This window comes from Etheostoma spectabile, chromosome 7 (genome assembly GCF_008692095.1).
Source record: "Etheostoma spectabile isolate EspeVRDwgs_2016 chromosome 7, UIUC_Espe_1.0, whole genome shotgun sequence".
In the NCBI taxonomy this organism is placed as follows: Eukaryota; Metazoa; Chordata; class Actinopteri; order Perciformes; family Percidae; genus Etheostoma; species Etheostoma spectabile.
In genome coordinates, this window is record NC_045739.1 from 13,172,909 (window position 1) to 13,192,156 (window position 19,248).

General features: G+C 39.9%; 1 protein-coding gene across 3 annotated transcripts in view; it reads right to left on the reverse strand.

The window, feature by feature from the left end:
* cntn3a.2 (contactin 3a, tandem duplicate 2) overlaps window positions 1–19,248 on the reverse strand; it is a 57,377-nt gene that overhangs the window by 31,488 nt on the left and 6,641 nt on the right. For all 3 annotated transcript variants that reach the window (XR_004332688.1, XR_004332689.1, XM_032520602.1), the window contains exons 4-19: window positions 18,164–18,339; window positions 16,676–16,771; window positions 16,211–16,414; window positions 15,263–15,365; window positions 14,734–14,918; window positions 13,232–13,368; window positions 11,906–12,035; window positions 11,224–11,374; window positions 10,868–10,995; window positions 9,402–9,571; window positions 7,933–8,050; window positions 3,869–4,027; window positions 1,863–2,012; window positions 1,681–1,751; window positions 786–1,020; window positions 187–296 (exon numbers count right to left, since the gene is read on the reverse strand). Coding sequence is in view for 1 of the 3 variants with exons in the window: in XM_032520602.1 (XP_032376493.1) it covers window positions 187–296; window positions 786–1,020; window positions 1,681–1,751; window positions 1,863–2,012; window positions 3,869–4,027; window positions 7,933–8,050; window positions 9,402–9,571; window positions 10,868–10,995; window positions 11,224–11,374; window positions 11,906–12,035; window positions 13,232–13,368; window positions 14,734–14,918; window positions 15,263–15,365; window positions 16,211–16,414; window positions 16,676–16,771; window positions 18,164–18,339 (2,323 nt within the window). In the remaining 2 variants the exon portion in view is untranslated. The remainder of the gene's footprint in view (window positions 1–186; window positions 297–785; window positions 1,021–1,680; window positions 1,752–1,862; window positions 2,013–3,868; window positions 4,028–7,932; window positions 8,051–9,401; window positions 9,572–10,867; window positions 10,996–11,223; window positions 11,375–11,905; window positions 12,036–13,231; window positions 13,369–14,733; window positions 14,919–15,262; window positions 15,366–16,210; window positions 16,415–16,675; window positions 16,772–18,163; window positions 18,340–19,248) is intronic.

Here is a 19,248-nt window from a genome sequence, read left to right on the forward strand (position 1 = left end):
TGTTTTCCTGTCAAGTCTGGACAATGAACTGTATCATTTGGGCTATAACAGTCGCCCAAATGAAACAACCATTTCCATGGCGACGCAGAGTTGGGAAGTGATGGCACTGAGGTACAACAGGGGTGATGACAAGCATTTGAATTGTGTTGTGTGATTTCTATTTCCATTTAAAAGGGTAAAATGTACCTCATAGCCCAGAACCCTTTCAGGGGTGAAGGAAAGAGCCTGCCAATTCACCTCAATCTCAGAGGCTGAGACACTTCTGGCCCAAACTCCCGCTGGCATCCCGCTTGGTTCTGAAAACAGACAACAGGAGACTGAGCATTGCTGCCTTCTTACAACAGCAAAGCGACAAGCAGAACAAATCTTTTCAATTTTTGCATTTATGACTGTGTGATGTTCTTGTGAGCTCTACTTGGATGAATCATCACACGCAGGTGCGGCTGGGAAATAGACCAATTCTACACTACAGACTGACCCCCTGTCAACATGCTGAGAGGTAGCATAGATCTAAATGCCAACTGCTTTTAACATCAGCATATCCATTTAAAAGAGTGGTGATATTTTGAGGCAATCAGCCTATCCTTATATAAACGTGTTGCACATTTTTTTAAAGAAATTTTCTACCCTTTTCTTTACAAAATAATTTTCCAGCATGTCTCTTTATCTATCAAGCGCTTTCAGCCCAGTAGATGCAATAAAAACATTTTCATGATCTTTGTCCTTTTCAAAAACTCAGAAAGCTTTGTAGCTTTGCTAAAAATCGGTAACGTCCATTCCCTCACCTATTTCTGCAGAGTAGATGGTGATCACGGGGCTAAAGGGACCCTGTCCTTTGCTGTTGTAAGTGCCAACCTTGACATGAAATGGAGAGAAGGGCGCGATGCTGTCGTTGCGGTACACGTAGCGCGATGCACCGGGGGCAGAGGTGGCCACGTGAGTCCAGCTAACTTCTCCGAATGCGCGGAAAGCAATGATGTAACCAAAGCTCTCACCATTTTGTAGTTCTTCAGGGACAGGCTGAGAGTGAAACACAAAACTATAGTGATATTAAAACATATACAAGCCACTCACGTTCATCCCACCGCTGGGCTGACACAATCACCACCCACTCTCATTGTGGAAAAAGAAGTGCGTGACCCACAAATTGCTTTTGTGAACCACCTGACGAAATGAAATGAGCAGTAAAATGCCATTAAAAAAAAACAAAACTAAGCTCATTACAAAACATCCATGCAACTTTTAAAATGAAAAGTTAGTTCTGCATTTAATGAAATGAGAAAACCAAATAATGAGATACTTTTAGCCAACTAATGACTTCTTCAATATCCACATTATTCTATTATTTTTCAGCTACCAGACATTGTTTGATTTGAGCATTGCAGATTTGACTGTACAATAATTCACCACAGGTCAAAGCCTCATAAATGACAATAACTGCAGATTAAGTGTCTGCTTGTGTATACATTGCTGCTGCCTTACATGCAAACTCTTTAACTAAGAAATTACAACGACTGCAGCGCCAGACTTCAATTCACCGAAAATTTATGACACCCACAAGCCAAACAGAGCAGGGGGTTTGATTTAGCGAGAAATATTAAGCAGCTCACTCAAGGATAAAAAAAAGATTAACTACAGGCACTTTGAATAATAGACTAGAACATAAGACTGATGACTTACCTCCCATGTGATGACCAGTTCTGATCTGCTTCCACCTCCTCCACCCACGTCACCTGGCGCTGCATCAGGAACTACACAACACAGACCCTTGTTCACTCACACCTCCATATAAGAAACAATTTAGGCTTGAGAAAGTTGTAGAAAAAGAGTTGGTAGTATAATCCCTATCTCATTTGCTGTACCTGCGTCCTCTGTTCTGGTCTTGACTGACACAGGGCTAGGTTCTCCAACCCCAACACTGTTTTTGGCTAAAACCCGAAACTCATACTCTACCCAGGCATTGAGATCCACTACAGTGGCTGTCAGTGTGTTGCCATCGATAATCTCAGGGACTGGAAAAAAAAACAGACAACATACAATATTTACACACACATAAAAATAGCTGAACATGTAGAATAACACTAAAACAAGATAACTAAATCGATCCACAATAACTAAATAAAATAAAAATAATAGACTTTTTGATGAATGTTGGGTGAGCTTTGGTTTTTGAGTCTCGACAGTCACAGAGCTAGAAAACTGACAGTGCTTTCCTTACCTTGTGTTGTGCAGCAATACCTCAAAATAAACCCTTTAACCGACATGCAAGAGTGACGATGCTACAAGAGACCGTATGACCTTAGAGGAGGACGCTGAAACATGGCTACTCACTTTCCTATCCCAGAAATGCCTGTTACTAAACTAGTTCTGGGGAGTTTATTCCCTGGAGTTCTTATGTTTTCTTTTCGCCCAGCATATTTCCTTGGATTAGGATGGCAACAAGACCTTGGTTGCAGCTGACGCCGTGATCCTGCTGCACTCCCTGCTACGCTCTGCAATGCCCTGCAGTGTCCTGTTGAACCCTGCTGCATCCCGCTACGTCCACCTATGCTCTGCTATGCCACGCTACACCCTGTAACGCCCTGCAATGCCCTGCTTTGATATGAACTACTACAACTACCATCTGTAGTTACTGTTCCATTATTGTGACTATTGTTGCCACTGTGTATCACACCCCCAACCGGCACAGACTCCGCCTACCAAGAGCCTGGGTCTGTCCGAGGTTTCTTCCTAAAAGGGAGTTTTTCCTCGCCACTGTCGCACTAGTTGCTTGCACTAGTTGCTTGCTCTTGGGGGAATTACTAGAATTGTTGAAGCTTTATAAATTATAGAGTGTGGTCTAGACCTACTCTACTTTACTCTCTGTAAAGTGTCTTGAGATAACTTTTGTAAGGATTCGATACTATAAATAAAATGTTACTGAATTGAATTGCTTCTAATACTAACAATGGGTGAACTGCAAAAGGTAAAGTAAGGTCCTGTAAGATCTCCACCAACTCCTGAGAGAAATGTCTGGCTTGTAAGGTGCTGAATGCTGCTGTTGATGTTCACCAACTAGTTTTTACCTTTTTCACTAAAATCCCCTGACTGCTGTGGCTAAAACGTTAACAAGAATGGTAAGAGTGAACCAAAACAGTAAAGTTGCGCGCCAGTAAAACTAAACAATGAGCTGAAAGATGCAAAAATGCTCTGCCGAATGAAGGGTTGGTTGATAATTATCTTTGGGTTCATCATTACACATTACACAGTCATTTGATTCCTTGTTAAAATAAAAATATTGATTATAGCAGCTTTTATTTTTTTGTAATCTTATGTCTTTGTTTAGTAGGGATGGAAGCTAACAACTGTGTAACATTGTAGCATTACTTATTAGTGGGTGTGTATATGAATTGTGAAAGAGATAAAGATATATACGTTGTTTTGTGCTTTTTCGGGGTGTTTTTTTAATAAAGGACAACAATTCTGCTGTTTATCAATGAGCACTGTCCTTGTCTGATAATCTATTTATATTAAAGCAGGCACTTTTGTCGGAAGCAACTTCCAACCTCCGTAGGAACAAGAGCTAGATGTCATCCACACTGACATGCAGATGAAAAGGATTTGGGTCTTGACTGAGGCGGGAGTAAAGGTCATTAAAGTGGTTTAAATGAGATTATGTTAAAGCAGCAACAATGACCTCTAGTTCTCTTGAGTAAGAACCTGAATCCCTCCCATCTCTAAAGCCTTCGTTCTGTAGCTGACCCTATGCTCTGACCTCCCAGCTAAAGCGGAAATAGAAGTAAGAGAATTTCCCTGTGGGGATCCATGAATTATCTGAATAGCATCACATGTGGTTTAAGATGAAAATTCGTCTTCAAGTGCTGCCTACCTGTGTTAACCCTCTGCCAGCCCACAGTGAAAGGAGTCCTGTTCTGGATAAGGTAATTGGTGATGGGGCTGCCGTTGTCTCTGCCGGGACTCCAGGCCAGTTGGGCTGTACTGTCTGTCACCTCCTCCACCGTCACAGCGTCTGGAGGACTGGGGGGGCCTGGCTCAATCACAGAAACAGACACTGTACTTGAGGTACTTGCAGAAGCACAGACGAGTCTGCAGAATGTGGGTGTAAAAGTGCGTACTCACACGTACTGCAAGGACAACATGAACCACAAAGACATTTGAGATTACTATGCCTTTATATCTTGAAATCAACATTGGCGGGAGAAGTTGTGCCCTTTTGAAAGGATTTAAAAGTTATTTAAGATTTATCCTCCAATATTGGACTGACTTGCAATCCTTTTCTTTCATGGTCCCTCCAGTAATTAATCAATGAAACAGCAGATTTAAGTAGATGTAGGCAGTCAAATTAAAAGGTAAAAGATGAAAAAGGGCCTCATAGCCCTTAAGAACCAGAGTTTTATCATTTATTTTCATTATCCCACCAATTAAGCGGTGTGATGTTTTACTTTAGCCTCATCTACAGTATCCTATTCTAATGAACGGCTCATTCTTGTGTTGGCTCATCAGAAATAATAGACCACTAGAGAGCTGTGAGACAGACTGGAGAATAATAACGCCCCTAGTCTTGCTCACACTCCTCGCCGGATCTGAAGGGATTTCTAATCTGAAGCAAAATTTTCAAATTATTTTAGTGTTAAATGATTACTTTAATACACAATCAATGGTTCATGCAGCATGTACTCTTCGTGGTATGTGTAGAAATGCATGTATGCAAAACAAGTAACTGCTGAACTACATTTTTTCTTGTTTACAGAAGCCTTGAACGTGCTGCCCACATCCATTTGGCCTCATACCCTGGCTTTAGAGATATTGATCTTTGTAAAACTCATTAGCAGCTCCTGATTAAAAAAAAACTTTAATACACTGGCTTAAGTAATACATATTAATGGAGCACACAATCAAGGATCAATTCCTTATCCTCTTAATTATATTGCATTGGCTGAAGCAAGAGGGTACTGTCAGTGTCTTGAGGGTGTTCAAATAATCTGTTATTAATATGGACAGACTGTCTGGGCTTTTATTGTGTACTTGGCACAGGGCAAATTCATATCTGGCTGTATTATGAATACTTACAGCACCGGTGAAATTGTTTTGATTTGTATTGAATATTAACCAAATTTGTAATAAACAACGTCACACATGTCAGAAGTGGATATCAATATAAGTAACTAATAAAAGTGAGGAAATAATAATGATAAAACACATTGTGTTGTTCTGACTGTCTTAGTAGGTGTTTATCCCTACATACTCTCTTCCAGGTTTATGATGATGATGATGATACAACTGTCAACAAGCACGAATGCTCACCAAGTGGTTGGAATACTAATGACCATGATGTTATTCGTGTAACATGACCTTCTCCATAACCTTCACCACCACCCGGTGGATTATTTGTCAGGCATCATGGAGTGGCATCTAAAACATGTTTCATTGTAAAAATACAAGAATCCAGATGATCACTCAAGAGTTTGTGCCAGTAGCAATTATCATTGACCTTTAGTGCCGCAAAAGGAGTGGAGTGAGACACAATCGGAAATGGTACCCTGCAAAAATGACTGAGTTTCTATTATTGGTTAATAGTACATAATAGTAATAATGCGTCCATAAAACACCAATAATCAGCATTACTGCAAGTATGATCATAAAAGTGCATGTTGCTGCAATCACACTTGCTTCAACTTACAGCACAATCCCACAGACCCACTCATTATCAAAGTAAAATGATTCCTGCATCCTTCAAATTATTGTCTTATTGACAAGCTAATAATACTTATTACTTAGGTGGGACATTGTATCAGTGTTTGTGCATTTGTACTTGGTCTTGTCTCAGATAAAGAGGACTATTGTCAATTTCAAATTTCAATTTCAAGACTGGTCATGACCACAACTGTCTTTGGAGTCAAGGCGTTTCTCATGATACACTTAATGCAACAATAGGGATCAATGAAGAACAATCAAAATTTATTTTCTGTGGGTTTTTTTATGGGAATGTGGATTTTTCAGATCAATTTGAGATGTGACTATTGTTGGCATTTTCTACATTTTACTGTGGCATGCAGAGTGGGACGCGCAGTGCAATGGTCTTGGTCCTGACTCGGTCTCAACCCCTGCTCTTGTCTTGGTGATGACTTCTTCTCGGTTTAGGTGGTCTTGACTATAACACTGCATTGTATTTAGCACTTTTAATTGTAATAAATTATTTTGCATTGTTGTATTGATACTTTTACTTAATTAAGGGTCTGAGTATCACTGATTAACGTCAATTGTAGTGAGGTGGCAGCAGTCATTTCAGAGACCAACCTGGGCAAATAAAAAATATCTGCATGGCACCACTGGAGGTGAGTAAAAAAGCCTGGTTCTTTGTAAAGGTGACACCAGCTTAGAAGCTGGATAGAAAAGCAGTCATGGAGGACAAAGAAGCCTATACAGTATACAAACACAGTATGTGCTTAGTATGGTGTTGCACATTATTTAAAAGTGTTACTTGTGTCCTTTATGGATCAAGGTATAAAGGCAGTGGGGGTTTGTTAGAGGACTGCAGTTGTGATCAAGCGAAGCCATTCTTTGCCCTCTATGACTGCTTTTCCATCCAGCTTCATGCTTTGTTGCCCAACATTTGAAGCCGTTCAATCCAAGCAATGAGACATCCATAACAGCTGCCGTGAGTAGGAAGTGTAAATAATGCACATTCTGAATCACAGACAAGTTTCTCTCTAGTCAATATTAGGCCAATCTATTTCCATGGACTTGATATTGCTTCTGCTTGAGAAACAGCCTTATTTCCACTTAGTCCTCAACCAATTGTAAAGCAGTGTTTATTAATGCCATTTGCCTAGAAGATCTTTGACTTGCCAAACTAAATCACTGGTGGGTATCCTTACAAGAGAAAGATCCAAGCATTTCAAATCTTGACACCAATATCATCCCTCACCTCATCTGACATTTAACATATTTGCGTAGTGTCAATGTGCTGGGCTATTTGACATATTGATCAAAGCCAGAAACATCCCTCCTCTCACTCTGTCTGCACGCAACACAAATCTGCCTCTCCCTGAAACACATAACAAAAGTTGTTCTATTTTGTTCTGCCCAATGTAGCTCTTGACAGTAATGTCTCTCTGGAGCTATACATACTGCAAGAGTGAGCACAGACCGGCATTTGAACATTCCACTGTCAAGTACATTGCAACAATTTTGAAAATTGGTCATTAAAAAGAGGGAGAACATTTTCACTCAGTTTTGTCAAGTTTCGTCCTCCACAAACATCCCTGAATGCAATATAAACAAAAAGAAAAGTGTTTGATGCAATCAAGTAACTGCTGCAAGAAATAAGCAAGGCATAACAATTGTAGACTCTCTGATGACATCCAGAATCATTTTCATGAGGATATGGGCATTTTGGTCACACTGCAATCACCAGCTCGAAACACAGCCAATTTCAGTTTAAAACCCTAAGTGAACATTAAACGCCCTGGCAGTCGAGCGTTCTTTATATTGTCAGTAAAGCATATTCATATAATGTCTCTAAAGATATATTTCCTTTATTTGTTGAAACACCCCTTTACTCTGTAACCTGTACAGAGTAGAGACATATTTTTATTGTGGGTTCTTGGCTACATCTATCACCCACTCCACAGCTATTACATATCCAAGTGTCCTTGAACAAGACACTGAACCCCAAGTTGCTCCCAAAGGGCAGGCCAGTGACTTGCATGACAGCTCTCTCGCCATCGACGTGTGAGTGTGTAAATGAATAAATGAGAGGCAAATTGTCGAGCGTTTTGTATGTTATGGTAGCACAGCACTATATAAGAGTAGTACATTTATCATCTACCATGTACAGTTCGGTTGAATTTCCGCTTGAACTCAAAAACAATCCTGGCTGTAAGCCCTGTTTTAATTAGTGACAGCATAACAGAGAGGTGGTTTTCTTACCTTTGACAATCAATACAGCCACGGCTGACAGGCTCTCCACATCCGTGTCCACCACACAGATATATTTTCCGGCATGGTAAAGCTGAATGTTCCTGATCATCAGATCTCCTGCTGTTCTCTACCAAGGAGGAAAGAAAGCTTTATGTAGCATGAAAGATAACAGACCTTGTGACAGCTTATTAAAGAATGTACTGAAGCATATATAAGGTGCAGTAAAAAGCAGTGCCAAAGAACATTTGCAGATACTGGAGTTATTTAGCTTTACTTTAGGACTTTGCAGAGGAAAATCAGACCTCTTTTAAAAAAGATATTGGACACATATGTCTTGACAGTTCTTGAAGTCAAAGCCATAAACATAATGAAAAATTCCTGAAAATGACAAAACCTTTTAGTCACTTCTGCCCAAGATGAACTCGGATGAAAAGGATCAGGGCCAAAATTCACACAGATTGTATGCTGCAAATGGAATTTTTGTGTCCGACAAGGCCTCAGCTATTTCCCTTGCTTTTTACGGAGGTCATCATCATGACCTTCAAGAAATTACACACATAAGCTATTACTTTTAAGTTCAGCCAGTTTTTGCTCAATCGGAGAGAGGGAAAAGGCCCTCTAGACTCTCATCCGAGAGAACACCCGCAAGCAGCAAATGGTAAATTAGAGGTGAAATCGTTCTACTGGTATTGGCAGAGAAATGTGGCAGTAGAGCCAACGTGGTTTAATTAGGGAAATTAGATTCCTTGAAGCAGCAAAGTTAAGTTTATAATCTCTTTGGACTGGGGACATTCTAGCATTTCTGGGGAAGTCTCTTTTCAGATAAGAACATTGTGTCAGTCAAACACACACACGGGAAGAATGGTTAATCTCGAAGGGTGTGAGGGTTGTTCTAAAAAGTGTTCTGTAATTTGGGGCTCTGCCAAGACAACTCTAATGATGTGTATCCTCTTTCTGTTATGATGAGCTGTGCAGCAGGCTATGACAAAGTAGGATTTGAAAAGAATTCAAGACCGGCCAAAGTATTAAAATATAGATTACTTCAGAAGGCTGAGCTTGGAGAAGTGTAGTGAAAAAGATGACAACCTGTCACAATGGCTGAGCAACTAACGCATTACCTACATGATGGGTTTCATTTAGGAAGTGTATTTTGACATGGCATAGCCATGTTCCCATTCACAAAAGTACAATTGGAAGCTTAGAAGGGTCTGAATTATCTAATAGTGCTTCCTTCCAAAGATTTACACACAGCTTATTATGCCTCCAAGGAGAGGAGACCTTTTAGAATTGTAAAAAAAGGTGGCATCACAACCATTGCAGCAAAACTAGCCACAGTAAATCTCTCCAAGAACTACTATGATGTCAAACCACAAGCTGTCTCTTTTAACTAATGGCAGGGGTGAAGTGAAGGAAAATGGGACAAGGTGCCAAGATGCCCATTCGCATGTTCTGAGGCGGTATGACTGCAGGTCACTCACCCCACCCACTAGCTCAAAGTGACCGTCTCCCTTGGCGATGAGCTGTCCATTGAAGGCCCAGGAGAAAGAAAGGTCCAGGACGGGGTCACTGGCGACCTGACAGGGTAACACAATGCTTTCTCCCACAATGATCTCCATGTCCACTGGCCCCTGGGTGATTCTGGTTGGATCTGCCCCAGAAAATAATTGTGGGAGGGAGTTAGTTCTGAGGTGGCAGCTGCCAATCTCACACAGAACATGAGACATTTCATTGCGAGATGAAACCAGATGTGCAATGTATCGGTGATTTTGTAAAAGAGGCTCAGTAGCCTCTGTAATACACTAAGTCACAGGCAGAGTGTTAGCTATATAAAGGAAGGCCTCATGAAAGTCTTAGTCGAATAATGTGATAACACGCAGCCTGCCACTATTAAAATGGCCTAATACTCCAAGCTGACACAGCTAGAATAATCTTCTGAAATCCTGATAGCAATTACAATACACTGTAGATCAGATAAAACTTACTGCTTGTAATGGGCTGCTCTGTGCATCCAGCACAAAAATGAAGGGCGCTGCTTCAAAGTCTACAATCGCCATAATTTGGCCGAGTCTGCTGTGCTTCAAAAGTCGAGATAATGAATCGGCTGGAATCAAATAAAGAAGGTGCAGCACAAAGGAAGAGTTTTTACGCTCTTACATCTTACCTTTTATATAGACAGACTGTTGAGGGATAAGAAAACCACATGTAAAAAGCGCCCACTCAGTTATTAATCAAGTAATAATCAATGACTAGGTCAGGCCTCTGTGTCACTGACTGCATTATGGTTTTGAAAGAAATACCCCAGCCATTTAAAAAGATAACTGCCCTTGGCGGTTACAGCGGCAGACAATAGCGTTCAGCACATTAATAAAACCAATAAAAGAACACTCAACTATCACTCCACTGGAAACACACGCTTGACAATAACAGCATCTGTAACACCTCCTCATTGCTTCCACACAGGGCACTTTCATTTGTTGCTGCAAATTGGTTGTTTCAACTGCTTTGAGGAAAACAATGACCGAGTATTTTCTCCAACACCTTCCAAGTGCATTATTGGAGCCGCTGCGGAATGCAGCCGCGTAAAACAACTCAACAGAATTAAACCGAAAGACAAGAGATTGTTTTTCAAGTTGCAGTTGAGTTTGGGTAACCATTACACCTCCTCAAATAACTAAATGAACAAAAAAGACATTTAAAAAAAGGATCCAACATTTAAGAGCTGTTTCTTAATTATGCAAAATCACTCAAGATTAGAGACATCCCAAAGTTTTGACACGCTCCTCAGAGCAAATACTAAAGTTTGTTTATGTTTTCTACCCACCAGTTATTGACTCCAGGTCCTTGCAGTACAGTCCCTCTCTCTTGCGTTAATCTATACTGAGCAATAAATTCTGCTTACTAAGTTGGATGCACAAACATTCTGGTATTTTACAGCAGAGCTTACCTGTCACGAGGAGCCGTCCAGTTGTGCTTGACATGCCAAATCTATTCCTAGCGAAGCAAGTATAGCTGCCTGCATCAGACTTGCTCACATTGGCAAGCCTCAATGTTCCATCTGGGGAAAGCGTGATTCTACAGAAGTGTACATACAGAGACAGCAGTTTGCAATCCAACTTCCAAGAACAAAACAAATCATTTCATCATTAGATAAACTCTGATTTGGGATTGGTCTAAATGTCAGTGTTCTGTATCATCATAGACATCGAGCAGTTTGTGTATGTGAAGTAAATATTTATCAATTACATCAGCCTTTTGCTGTGGTTTCAGACCACATACAGCAATTTTCAGTTCAGTCATTACCTGTCATTGGTGTGGATAGGCAGGTTTCCTTTCTTCCATAAAATGCTGGCGATGGGATAGGCCTGGGGTTTACACTCTAAAGTCACTGTGGTTCCTGCCTTGGCTTTGAGCAAAGCTCTGAGGACGTTCCCTGTGAAGTCTGGAGGAGAGGCTGACGGAAAACAGTAAACTGACTTTAGTACAACACTGCAGCAAATCTCACAGGGCATTTGAAGCAGGCTTTCGTGTGATCTGTGGAAATCATCAAATCGCAAAGTAATGGTGATAGACATTTGAAACATTTGTGATAAATATAAAATCTAATCACTCTGCTGCTGATTTTTTGTTCCATTTCCTTTGTAGAAAATAGATTTATGAGCAAAGACTATCTGAATACAAACAAATGTGTATCTTTTAATTGGTTTAACTGTAAATATAAAATAAAAAAAATAAATCATGTTTATTGTAAAACTGGGAATACTGCATATATCACCCCATCCTCACCTTAACATCAATGTAAATCAAGATATCATGAAGGGGAAAATAGTTTTTTAAATGTGTTTGGCCCCACAAAACCTTCCTCGCTGACCCCATTATCCGTTAATCCAGACAACCTTTAAGAATGACAGTAAGATGACCTTTGAGATTCTTTGCCAACAATGATTGGAGGATTTAAAGCAGAGAGAGATAAATGCCATCCTACCTAAAACCAGTAGTTCAGCAGCAAAATATATTGCGCCGTGTTTATTCTCTGCCACACACTGGTACATGCCGGCGTCAGATAGCGTCAGCTCCGACACTGACAGTACTCCATCCTCCACATGGATTCTGTCCTGTGAAAAAACAGATGAAAGAAAAGCAATTATTGCTTAAGACTTAAAGATAGCTTTTGCTTTGCTCAGCGCGCTCTGGCAAAGCTCAATAAGCATTGGGTTGGGTTAGAGGAATTGTCAATGGTCGTAGATCAAATCAGGATTATGTTGCAGTGAATGAATCAGTCAGTGCACAGACCACATTTTTGTTTTCCAAATATGCTTGTTCTCACCATCATGAAAATCAGTCTTTATAGCGTGTAATGATATCCTTAAAGGAAAACTGAATGTGCAAGATTGTGTGGCTAAATTAAGGGCACTGTTATAAAAATGAATTTTATTCCACATATGCATGTATCGTCAGACACTTTTGATGAATAATTTATCACGAAAAGATTTTGTTTGAGGTGCTACATGTAAGGTGTTTGCATTTAAAAAACCATCTATCCATGAGACTAAACGCGTCACAATCCAATCTTATATTGTGTATATTTAGCTGTGAGGATTAAGCTCTCTCTTTGAATGTAAGACTATACATTTACACAGTATGCTTTTCATGAGCCATACACTGAAACTGAAACAAAAACAGACAATACTGACCTTTTAATGTCAAAAAGGACAATGATATTCAAGTCTTGCAACAGTGAATATATTCTTAAAAATCAAATAAAAAAATATGACATTTAAAAAAAGTTATATATTTATAATACATCAGACAGGTTATACTAGCAGAAGCCACACCCTGAGCGACTATGAAAATAAAGCAATAGCAACATGTTAAAGTCAAGTTTGAAAATATGCATTTCCCTGGTGGTCTGGGGTAAGGTGTGCAGCTATATACAGTATATTTCACAGTGGATTAAACCCATTGTCCCTAAATCTGGAGGAGCTAAAACATGCACCATGAATAATGAAAAACAACCATTGACTCCTTTCAAATGAAATTGAGCAATTTCCCAGGGACTACACTGATCCACTCTCTAAGACTGTGTAATCTGCCAAGGTAGAGCAGAATGAGAGACAGTTACATCCAAGTCTCATCACTGGCACACCTCAGTAAGATATTTACACTCCTCTCTCATCTCACTCTAAATTGCACTCTGAAAACAGCCATGTGTTTGACGACAGGCTCTCTAAAATGAAAGGACGAGCTGAAGCTGAGGATTAAATCTTTCAAATGAAAAATTGGTAGGTGGCAGAAGACGGGCCCAATTTACCTCTGAGAGTAGCTGTTGGCCGTTCTTCAGCCATGTGTAGGAGGGTTTGGGCTTGCCATTGGCTCTGCATTCCCAGTATAATCTCTCCTCTATGGCCTGGGCCATGTCCTTCATGGCCTGCATCCACTGAGGCTTGGCTGAGGGAACAGAAATATACTCCAGTGGAATATCTGAAGAGCAGAATTATCTCACGAAATATCCTGTATCCAAAATAGTTCAAAGGAAGGCATGCATAGGTTGACAGCTCAAATAATTGGAAATCATTAAGCGTAGGGAGAATGGGTTTGTCTTTAAAGAGGAGCGAGGAGTGAATGTAGGGTATCACTCACTTTAATCACTTAAAGGTGCAGCAGGTAAGACTTATTAAACTAACTTTCTGTCATATTTGCTGAAACTAACCCTATGTTCGAGTAGAACTACATGAAGCAAGTAATTAAAAAGAAATATCTGGCTCCTCTGGCACCACCTACAGCCTGTAGTGGGATTTGCAAAAATCCAACGCTCCTTTTTCAGAAGCACCAATCAGGGCCGGGGGGGGGGGGGGGGGGGGGGGGGGGGACTAAGACGTTGTTGATGTTCAATTTTTTGGGCTAAATCCTGGATCTTCACAATCCTATCTACAGCACCTTGTGTGTCCGCAGCCCATGGCAGGTCAAGATTACCATGAAACACTGCGCCACAAAGCAGGAAGCTCTCATGACGGCTGAAATGCACCCGACATCACCGCTTGCCCCTACCAGTCACTTTAATTCTGTGTATAGATCCATCCAGTACACAACTCCTTGGCATCTTACAGCTTACATACAATTGTGTGTACAAGCTTCCACTGAGCTAATGGGGGGAAGTTTTAGAGTGTCTTTTTGCCTCTTAACAGACACACAATGCAATTAATATGTCTGTACAACATGTACAGGGCCCTTACGTAACATCAAGATGCGTTTTCAACTCAGACTTTGTTTTAATTCACCTACCCTGTCATGATCTTGCTGGTGGGTAGCGTGCCTGGTTAGCTGCTAGAGCTAGCTGTTAGCTGCTAGCTATTAGCTTCCTGGAAGCTTGTACACGTAGCTGCAGCTACTCAGTGTTGCCTGCACCGATTCAGGTTGTTTTTTTTTCCATCAAATGTACTCGCATATTTATATTGATTAAGATTAACATAAAAATTGGCCAAAATTCTCCTTTAAGTAAGCCAAGAACCCCATAATATAAAAAGCATTAAAAATTCTTTGGGAGGAAGGTAATACCCTTTTCCCCAGCTGTGTATATAACAATGAGCTGCTAGAATGTTAAATGCTAAAAACAATTATAATTTTACCAAAAAAGCAACTCTTAAACTTAACCACTTAAACAAATTCTTGATGTCACATATAACAGCAACAGCATTAAATCGATAACAGGATGAATGGAACATCAACAGCGACAACATCTTACACAATTCTTAATAGTTAGTAACATGTTTTGTGTTGCCATGCTCTTAGCAAGGCAAACTAAAGTTTCAGTACCATAAAAGGCCAGTCGACCAGTGGCTGTGTTCTTGCCCATCTTGTTCTCCGCCACACACTCGTATCCTCCTGTATCATCCTGCTGAAAGCTGGGGATCTCCAGCACAGCATTTGAGTACTTCATTTTGACTTTGCTTGGGAAGGGAACGCCGTTAGCCCTCTTCCAGGTGATTTCAGGGACAGGGCTGGAAGAGACAGAGGAAGAAAACCTCAGCGGAGATTCTGAGTCAAGTTCTGTACAAATTGTAAGATTATCATTTTGCAGGCCTCTGTAATACTACTGCAATAATGTTTGATGGAGCTTACAAAGCCTATTCTTCACTGTAGTTATTTGGCGGATGAATGGTTTAAAGTTAACCCAATCCGGCAACAAAAAACCCCCGTCTCACATGGGTTTCAGACCAATCATGGCTTGATGCCACACTCTAAGAAATATAATTGCCACAGTGACTTTACTATATAGAAATCCAAAAATCTGGAATGAAAGACAGCACAAGATTGAAAACATGCTTCAAGGAATCCAGCTTACTTCCCAAGGGCGAAACACTCCAACGTAACTGTTGATCCTTTTGCGGCGGGTACATTGTCTGGGAAATTAACTTCTATTTTCGGCTCGTATTCACCCATCACTCCTGTGAAGAGCAAGAACTTGCTCAGTCATCAGTATTCATGACTTACAAAGCAATATGGCTCGCATTACGGGCCAAACAATAGCACTGTAAAACTAACAGAGGAAAATAAAAGACACACAAGCAAACCTTCTCTTATGGGTAAACTCAACATAGTACATCACTTAAATGTGCAGTCACTAGACTGCAGTGAAATACCAGCAAGGAATAATTTAAATGTTTTCTTGGTGGAATAGACAGTATAATTTGAAATATTGTCTTTCCGGCTAGTACGGCTGTTTATCTGTTATTTCAAAGCTTAAGTGGGCAGTACCCAACCTTTGGTGTTTCATTGTTTCTATCAGTATTTAAGACAGTCAAGGCCAGGATCAGAAAGCAATGCAATGGGATTTAAATTTATGCAGCTTCATGTATAGTACACTGAGTGGCAAGTAACTGGTTGAGTCACCAGAACACTCAATGTAATGGTCCAGTGATGTATGACTTATGTTTAATTCATTCAAAAGCAATCTTTATTCACTCTTTCTATGAAGGCATAACACAAAATAGAACAAAGGACCAAAGAAAACCGACTTGAAAATTCATGTGAAAGCACAGGGAAAGCTTTTAAAGGGAATGCAAATTATAAGAAACCCAAGTCAGCAAAGAAGAGATTTGGGTGCTTTGTTTGCTGGCCTACATTGAGCAACAACTATTTACTTACAAGCATTAGCACTTGGTGACTCAACTACAGCGAGGCATGAGCACTCATGCAAGTACGATGATTAAAACCACCTTGAAAGGAAAGGTCCTTAATACACGACTGAAAAGGCACACTTGTCACATCATGGCTGTGAGCTGCGTCTTACCATCTGTCCTGAGGATCAGAGACGTGGGTGAGCTCTGAACTTTGCCCTTCGTGATGCTGTTCATCACGACACAAGTGTAGTTACCCACATCAGAGGGCTCCACCTTGGCAATGTAAAGGTTTCCTGTCTGCTGGGAAACGAAACGCCGATTGTCTTGTTGAACAAAGTACGGGTACTCATTGAAGACCCATGCATACGTAAGATCTGGAAGACAAATACATGAGATAATCATGGATACCATTTAACTTGACAGTAGTCAAAGATTGCCCTTCCCATCAGTCACTTAAACAGAAAAAACACCCAAAAATTTGGTCCAGGTTGAAAAAAAACTAAGTTACCCTTTAAATGTGATTAAGAGTATCAAATGTGATTTTAAAAAGGCTAAACAATAGTGACAAGATTATGGTTTCATCTTGTCTAAACATGAGAACTTTAAAGAACTGTTGGAATTGATGAAGTTTTTACCTCCTGAGGAAGTGGGCGTTCCACAAAGCAACACCACTCCTTGCCCCTCACGGACAGACACTGCGCTTCTGGTGTGGACTTTGAAATGATCCAGGTCTAAGGGAAACAAAAAAAGAAAAGAAAGATCACCGCAGGATCTCACATATCAGAGAGGAACAGAGCTGAGCAAAAGCTTTCAGCAAAACACTGACACAAGCCCATAGGGAAATTGTTATGGGAATTGCATTGATGCTATAACAGAGAGAGAGAGGGAGCGAAAGAGAGGAGCTTGTTGATATAACGGGTTTAGTAAAGCACAAAAACACAAATACAGTGTATTTCATAACTCTAGATGTGTACATTTATATGAAAGATGAGTAGTCACTTGAGCACGGCATGATGGGATATGTTGCAATCCAAACCAATACATATAACACAACAAGAAAAGGTTGAAAACACTAAAGAAAGAATTTCAAATTCATACTTTTTTACAGCCATTGATGAAGGCCATGGTTTGTTGCTTGGTCTAACTTACATAATAGTATGTTGAAGTAACTATGTCTTCTTATTATTCTATGCTGTCACATCCAAAAAACGCTGAGAGATAAAACAAACTAAAAATAATATAACGTAATAGCAGTATTATTACACATGTTTTTAAGGGCATGTTAATAGTGATCAGGAGCAGAAAAATCGGACGAATATTTCACCTTTGGTGGTATTCAGCTATGCAGGTATGTACTAGGTACTCTGTATAATCCAATAACTTTGCTTAATTAGTTTCAAAGTTTTCAATTGGACTATTTTCATTTAAAGGTGGAAATGAGAAAATCTCTCATCAGTGAGGTGTGTAGATTTTCTAGCATAACCAATATATTATGTCTGCTAACACTCATTGTTCTTGAGTTTTTATTTCAGCATGTATTAACAGCACATATCTTAAAAGCATGTCAAATACAACCAAGAATAGTTGCATGGCCAGATACCTTCTTAGAGAAGGTGTGAAAAGATGTTTAGTTGCAACCTGATGAATACAAGCCTTAATGAATAGCATATAAATATTATTCATTTGATGTTTGCTGATTTCACCACCAAATATGTGATGTGAGAGAAATCACAATGCATTAAGTCTTTCAAAGCAATGTTTGCACTGCTTATTTCATTTATTTGCATTACATTTTATAACAGTACCGGCATATTATGTTCGAGTCAAAGTAAACGTTGAAAATCCTTATTGAGGTATTCTTCATTCACTACTCTACCCCAGAGTACATGCAATAAAAAAACATCGAGCTAAGCGAGGAAAAGTGAAGTAGTCATTAAAGGAAAGTCGTCACACTCAAACTGCCCCCATGTTACTCCAGCATTTAGTGTTGCTTCAAAGTTGCAGGTCTCATAAATATTGCAAATATCAACCACCTAGTTCAGTGTGCCGCTTCATTATTTGCTAAGTGCAGTTACACTTCCATACCATTTCTTAATAAAAAATTAACACAGACTTCAACTTACAGGCAAACTGCAGACTTGCTCTCCTGCTGAGGATAGCTCCTACAGTGTTGAACGCCATGCACTGGTACATCCCTACATCCTGGTAGCGGTCCAGACTGCTTATAATGAGGTTGCCCCCAGACAGACGCCGCCGGCGATCCAGGCTCAGATTTATGAGACTCCCATTCAATGACCATCTGTGAGGGCAAAGACACCATCAGTCCCTGGAAAAACGCACCATACATTTCTTTCTACCAACCAAAGTGGTCTGACAGGAGGCGAATGCAGAACACAACTCACTGTAGTAACTCACCTGAAGTCAGAATAATATACTGTACATTTGTGCTGGTTTAGAGTAATTCACAGGCTCGCAGGTTGAAGCATGAACAGCATTAACCTTACGGTCAATTTGTTTCCTGCAGTACTTCAACTTTCCAAAGTTTCAAACAAAAGCATTTTCTAAAGTCATAAAAAGTTGGACATGACAGTTGATCTTTACGTTCCTAAGTAATTGACAAAAACGTTTTATAAAACTGCAAGTTGTTGATGATTTCTTGCTTCTATCACATATTATGCATATTGTTTTGTCCCTGTAATCTAGTAATTCTGTAATCCATTATATGGCTTTAGTCTTATTGGTTACGTGTTTATTTTATCCTTAAAATGCACATTTCTTATTTATATTGTATTTTTCTGTTTCTATTCTATTTTTCTTTATTTAGCTCTACCACTATTTGCTGCTGCAGCGATCCCATTTTCCCTGCAGGGATCATTAAAGTTTAATCTTAGAGTATCATACACAAAGCTGTCTTCTGCTATTTAAGGGAAGCACGGCATAAAGGTTTTAGAAGCCATCCTGGATATCATCATCAGTCTTAACCATGATCACCTCTTTTCTGTCACATTATATTTACATAATTTGACATTATTCCACCTTTGACTTCTCATTAGGACAAAACATTAGCACTAGGCAAGAGATAACAATGGCTGATGTAACAAAGTATGCATTTTACACTCCTTTTCCCCTTCTGTTACACTTAGCAGATGTGGGGGATAAAAAGATTCATTGAGTCATTCAGATTGTGTGATATGAAATAAATGAAGCA